This window comes from Galeopterus variegatus, unplaced genomic scaffold, assembly GCF_000696425.1.
Source record: "Galeopterus variegatus unplaced genomic scaffold, G_variegatus-3.0.2 Scaffold1725, whole genome shotgun sequence".
Classification (NCBI taxonomy): domain Eukaryota; kingdom Metazoa; phylum Chordata; class Mammalia; order Dermoptera; family Cynocephalidae; genus Galeopterus; species Galeopterus variegatus.
The window spans coordinates 195,724-201,723 of record NW_007727836.1 but is presented as its reverse complement, the minus strand read 5'-3'; the positions used below and the strand labels follow the sequence as shown (position 1 = coordinate 201,723).

Below are 6,000 nucleotides of genomic sequence, written 5' to 3'. Positions count from 1 at the left end.
TACGAAGTTATACGAGATCGGGGAATCCAGATGGGCTGCAGGGCCCTCACCTCTTCCAGGGGCCCTGCAGGTGCCTCCTTGGCCTCTGTCTCCTGTTTGCCGCTGGCCTCCAAGATGGTCATGATGGAGTTGGGGATGTGTGCTTGCTAGGTGAAGAGCAGTAAGGGGCACTACGTAGAACTCTGGCTTGGAGACCCCTTTTGGACACCCCAGATCCTGGTCCCTGACCCTCCAGAGCCCCTGACCTTTTGCAGCAAAGCAGGGCTCCCCTCTGCCCACCTCCACCCAGGCCCCCAGGGCTGGACCCATGAGGCTACCCACCCAACACGCTGGGGTACCTGGTGGGGGGTGAAGGAGCGGACGTGGGCCAGCAGGGGCTCCCGGAGCTCAGGGCACTTGTCAAAGACAGCTCCCAGCTGCTGGGGCGGCAGCTGCAGGATGACCTGGAAGCTCTGGGGCTTGGTGCGTTGGCAGCACTTGATGAAGCCCTCCCACACCTTGGGATACTTCCACACCTGCACCGGGCAGGGAGGGAGTTATTGGGAGGGGCGCGCAGGCAGCAACACCAGCCCGACACTGGGGCTCGCCAAGATGGCTGCCCACACCCCACCATCTAACAGACTCCTCTGGGCTACATGCAGCCCAGACCTCCCACTGGAGGGCTTTGTCTTCTCAATCCAGGCAGCTGGTACATGAGGGCAACTTGGGAAAGAAAACCCAGAGCGCCCTTTCCCACAGCTCTCCCTGGGCCAGTTTCCTGTCCCATTTTGTTCTCACCTCAGCCTCAAGAGGATATTAGCCCTGCTAAACAGATGATGTCAGGGAGGCGCAGGGACTTGTCCAGGGTCAGAAGAGGACAAAGGTCAGAAAGATCTGAACCCAGGTCTGTGTGAACCCACATTCAACCTCTAAGCCAGATGTTGCAAAGTGGCAACCTGTGGGCTGAATCTAGTCTGGGGCTTGCAGATGAGGTTTATTTATTGTTTTCTCATGGTATTTCTAGAAGCCCAAATTTCTAGGTCTCGAAAAACTCGACCATCTTTTAGCTGTGGTATGTATCCTGGCCGGGTGCACGGTGGTAGGGGACAAAGGGCAGCCGTGCCTCTCCTGGGGTGTATAACTCGAGTCTATTACCGCTCCTACCACCCAATTGCTCTCTCTCTCCACTCTGTAGCTGTCCAAGTTAGAGACCTTTGGAGCACTGTCTTTTCTTGGCAGGGGGCAGGGCAAAGGGGTCTCAGTAGAGTCTGCTCTCCTCATCCAGGCTCCCTCTGCAGAGCTTTCTAGCCCTCGATTCTGCCTCAAGTGTATCTTCAGTGCGCCCCACTGCAGTACACTGCCGGGGGAACCAAGGGGTGGGGTGGTCAGGGGCGGGTTACCTGCTTCATGATGAGGCGGGACAGGATGTTCATGACGAAGCCCCCCAGGCGGGGGTACATGGTCAGGGACTGGATGACGGTCCTCATGAGCAGCATGGGCAGGGGGCTCTGCTCCATCAGCTGCTGCATCACCACGGCCAGCACCTCCGATGTGTACACGTTCCGCTCCGCAAAGCACAAGTTGGTGGCTGCGAGGAGGCGGAGAGTGGGCCTGTCCTCTTTGCCCAGCTGCCCCTGGGTGGTGGGAGCCCCACCCTGCTGTCTGCCTGGACTTCCTGAAGATCCCCCCACCCAGCAGAAGGCCCCACTCTGAGGGCACACTGTGGCCCAGCCCTTGGAAAGCCTGTGGACTTGGTCCAAGGGAGAAGACACAACCAACTCCTGAACACCACACTTGGCTGGATAGGGAGACCTTGGCCCTCTGTCTTTGGGAACAATCCAGGGAAAAGCTAAGGCAGGAAAGACATGTTGCCAACCCCTAAAGACCCATTCTGGCTTGACAAGGGCAGCAAGGCACCACCCTCCTGCGAGAGATAAGGCAGCTACTGACTTCCATAAGCCATCCCAAAGGGGACAGGAGAGGTGGCTCTCCAACAGAAGGCTGGTCAAGGGTCTGCCCACTCCCAACCCTGACTAAGGCATAAGGGCTTGTGTTAGTGCTGGGATGATGGCGGATACAGGACACAGTCAACAGAGTAATAGTGAAGGGAGGGACAAGAGGAGGGTGGTACTAGGGCATCTGATGACCCCCTCTCCCCAGCTCAGCACCCAGTGCCAGAAGGACCCAGAGAGCTGGCACAACAGGGGAACCCACAAAGACAGGCCTTGGGGTCTGTTCCCTCAGGAATGGGTGGTAGTGTCTCAATCCATTGTGCTAATGGAGAGACCCCAGAAGCTGCCTCTGAACCCCTTCTTCCCCAAACACCACTTGCCATGTGAGTCTGTCAACCAGGAAGTCTTTATTGAGCTAGGAGAGGCCCCCCAACCCCAATACTTGACAGGCTAATGAGAACAGGGGGTGGGGTGGGACCTATAAGAAATGGGGGATGCTCAAAGTGGGAGGATGGGGGAGATACAGATAGACAGGCAGGGAGGAGGCAGAAAGGGCAGAGGAGAGAGCACAGGAGGCGAGGACCTGACAGAAACTGAGGAAGCACCCCCTCCTCATGGCCAGGTAATCCATGGGTCCTGCCTGCTCTACTGCCTGTAGGCTTCCAGCATCAACCTTCTTCCCTCTCCTCCCTCTCAGCTCTGCCCCATCCTCCTCATGGACCTCCCACCCAGCCTCTAATCCACTCTCCATACAGCACCCTGAGGGGGTCTTTGGAAAGCTCAAACCTGACCCCTTCCCTCCCAGTGGCCCTCAAGAGATCAAGGCCAAACTCCGACTGTGGCCTGTGAGACCCTATAAAGGCAGGGCAGTTTTCCCAGTGCTTATAGCCTGACCTCATCTCTTGACCTGCGGGACCAGGCCCCCTCTCTCACCCTCAGATCCAGCCAGGTTCAGCTCTGCAGTTCCAGACCCAGGCCAGGTAACACATCCTTTGGCCTCTGCAAACATTCTTTCTCTGTGACACTGTTCCCCCACTGCTACATCACTCCTACTCATTCTTTCCTGGTCTCAGCTTGGGTAGAACCCTCTCCAGGAAGCCCTCCCTAATGTTCCAAACCCAGGCTGGGTCAGGCGGCCCCTCTGGGCTGCCCTGTCCCAGCCCTGCTCTGAGTCATTACTGTCCAGGGACACTTTCGTCTCCCTCCCTGGACTGTGAGCTCCAGGGAGGACAGGGCTGGGGCTATCTCCCCAGCACCACTCAGGACAAGGCTAAGTAGAAGCCTGCAGTGTTTTCTTAATTGCGTGAACAGATCAATGGGGGCAGGTATAGTTTTATAGAAAAGTTCGCCATAGGAGGAGGGTAGATTATGTGGGGAGTGAATGCCAGAAATGACTGCTTATACTCTCAGGCACTGAGGATTCCAACAGTGCACAGAGAAGGACTGGACTTCTCAATCTGGAGCTTATAGTGGGGATGCTGGCACAACCAGGAAAACCACTGGTGCCCAAACAGGAGAAACACATGCTCTGGGAACAGGGTGGATTGGGTGCTGGGGATGAACAGCTGGTGGGGAGACCGATTGGAGGGTTGCTGAGAGCCCAGTAGGAATGGAAGCTGCGTGCAGGCCTGGGTGTGTTGGAAGAAAAAGGGAGAGTTGTAAAAGGTGGGACTGTGAAGGGTAGGCCCTGCTGACACCTCCAGTGGCCTGGCTACTTACTGGCTGCCTGTGTGACCTCCAGAAAGGTGGAGGTCTTGGGCCTTGGTTCCTCCACATAATACCACGGGACTGGGCTGATTAGGATTTCTAACCTGGGTCTAGGAATGGCATTCATGAAGCGGGTGGTGTCTGTGAATTCCTTCAAATTGTGCGGAAACCATATGAGCATGTTGTCATTGGGAATGGGCCAGAACCTTCATCAGATCATCAAAGGGGTTAGGGAGTCTAAAGACGACACTCCTGGACTAAAAGCTTCAAGATCTTTTTCTCCCTGTTCTTTCACTAGAGGCCTTAGTGCCTCCTCAGTTTAAGGGGGTTTTTGCATTTTCATAAGCTCCTCTCTTGACTGTAAATGTATCTGAGAGAACTTTCGGAGGAAGGCTAGGAAATAAACCGCTGAAGAAGCCATTTCAAGGCAGAACATGAAACTTAATTGGCACAGAGAGGAAGCCCCCTCCCTACTCTGAAGGTGAGAAGAAGAATCAAAAGACAGTTGTCTTCTGAGTATAGAGAGAATGACAGGTCCTCGATCTCTGTGATAAAGGGCAGCTCCTGGTCAGAAACCTCTCTCAGGGAGGGAGTGAAAGGGAGCTCTGGGGAGAGCTCAGAACAAATGGCCTTTTTCCCTTCCGGGGAAGCAATGCTGAGACCCAGGGTGCCATAGGCGGGCAGAACTGGTAGAGCTGGGATTCCAGCCTGGGTCCATTTTACTTACGATTCTGTGTTTTTTCCACTACATCACTTAGCTTTTGTGTGGCCCTGACCAAGTTACTTAACCTTTCTGGAACCTCCATTTCCTTGCCTACAAAATAGAAGTCAACACACTTACCAGGTAACGTGGTGGGGATCAGGAGGAGCAGCCCATAGGCATTTAGGGAGAGACTGACTCAGAGTGCCTGCATGGTGAGTGGTGACCACCAAGAGAAGGCCAGTTTGTCACCACCCCTGCCATGAAGGCACATTTCCCTGCCTCAGCTCGGGTCTGGCATCTACCCAGGTCCAGCAAGTGCCCTGGTGCACTGAATTTGCTCTGCTGCTGTGCTTCTGACCACCACTCACTGTGGGCTTTGCTTCTTCTTTTTTTTTTTTTAAAATAAAAATGACCAGTGAGGGGATCTTAACCCTTGGCTCAGTGTTGTCAGCACCACGCTCAGCCAGTGAGCAAACCGGCCATCTCTATATAGGATCCAAACCTGTGACCTTGGTGTTATCAGCACCACACTCTCCCGAGTGAGCCACGGGCCAGCCCTGGGCTTTGCTTCTGAAGGGGGTGTCCCTCATTTCTTTTGGACCACTCTATACCAGCGCACAGCAAGTTCAGAAATGCCTTAGATGCAGGCAGAAAAATGTGGGGTTGTAAAGGGTAAGACCTGGAAGAAGGAAGGAAGGAGGGAGAGGAGGGAGGGAGGGAAAGGAATGAGGGTGGTCTCCGGAGCTCTGAGGTAGGGCTGCAGGAGGCACAATCTTCAACTTGGCAGATTCCAGCAGGGGCACGTGGGTGATTGAGGTTTTGGCCCCAGTCCACAGGGGCCAGGCCACTGACGGGGGGCAGGGGAAGCGTCTCACCTTTGATGATGGACTTCATGTCGCATTTTACCGAGTCGATGTTGTGTAATGCGATCAGGAGCTCTCCGGGGTTCAGTGGGGACAAGGCTGAGTTCCCTTCGCCTGTAGTGGGTGGGAGTAGGAGTAGGAGGAGACAGTAGGGAGGCCTAAATGAAGAGATAGGTCTGAGTGCCCCAGATTTGGGGAGTGGTAAATGGACACAAGGTGCCCTCTGCTCGGAGGGGACTGAAAGGGGGAAGAGGATAGAGCAGGGGAAGAGACTGAGAATACAAACAGAGGGGACTGGATGAAGCAGCAGACCTCTGGGCAGCCCAAAGTCTTCATCATGCTCTCCTCCTCCCCTACCCTGGTTCCCACCCTCATTACAGCAATATCTGAGTGCAGTTCTCCCTCTCTCCCCAGTGGGCTGTACACCCCCTGGGGGCAGGGCTAGGATGAGCTTATCGCCTGGTGCCCAGCACCAAGCCCAGCACAGCACAGACCCATACAGGCATTTGCAGGACAGGACAGGACAGGATGGGGTGGGGCCAGGCAACGGACTTGCAAAAAGTGGACAGAGCCTTCCACTGTGCGGGTACCCAGGAAAGGAGGCGGCCAGGGGAGGCAGCCCTCTGCTGATGCTGTTTTGATGGTCCCAGACCCTTCTCTGTGTGTGTTTTAAACCACGGGTTCCATGTGGAACAGACAGCCTCCATGCTTTCCCTAGCTTTGGCCACTGAGGGGAGGGGCAAGGAAACCATTCTATATCACTTGGTAATTTTTCTAAGTTGAAAGTTTTACTTTT

At 55.0% G+C, this 6,000-nt stretch overlaps 1 protein-coding gene across 3 annotated transcripts in view; it reads right to left on the bottom strand.

Moving 5' to 3' along the window:
* The window catches only part of SYMPK (symplekin), a 39,148-nt gene that overhangs the window by 1,329 nt on the left and 31,819 nt on the right, over window positions 1–6,000 (bottom strand). For 2 of the 3 annotated variants that reach the window (XM_008578588.1, XM_008578589.1), the window contains exons 22-25: window positions 5,217–5,318; window positions 1,380–1,567; window positions 339–515; window positions 51–146 (exon numbers count right to left, since the gene is read on the bottom strand). In XM_008578588.1, coding sequence (XP_008576810.1) covers window positions 51–146; window positions 339–515; window positions 1,380–1,567; window positions 5,217–5,318 — 563 coding nt within the window. Of the gene's footprint in view, window positions 1–50; window positions 147–338; window positions 516–1,379; window positions 1,614–5,216; window positions 5,319–6,000 lie in introns of those variants that run through there. The other variant, XR_550929.1, reaches the window with a different exon arrangement.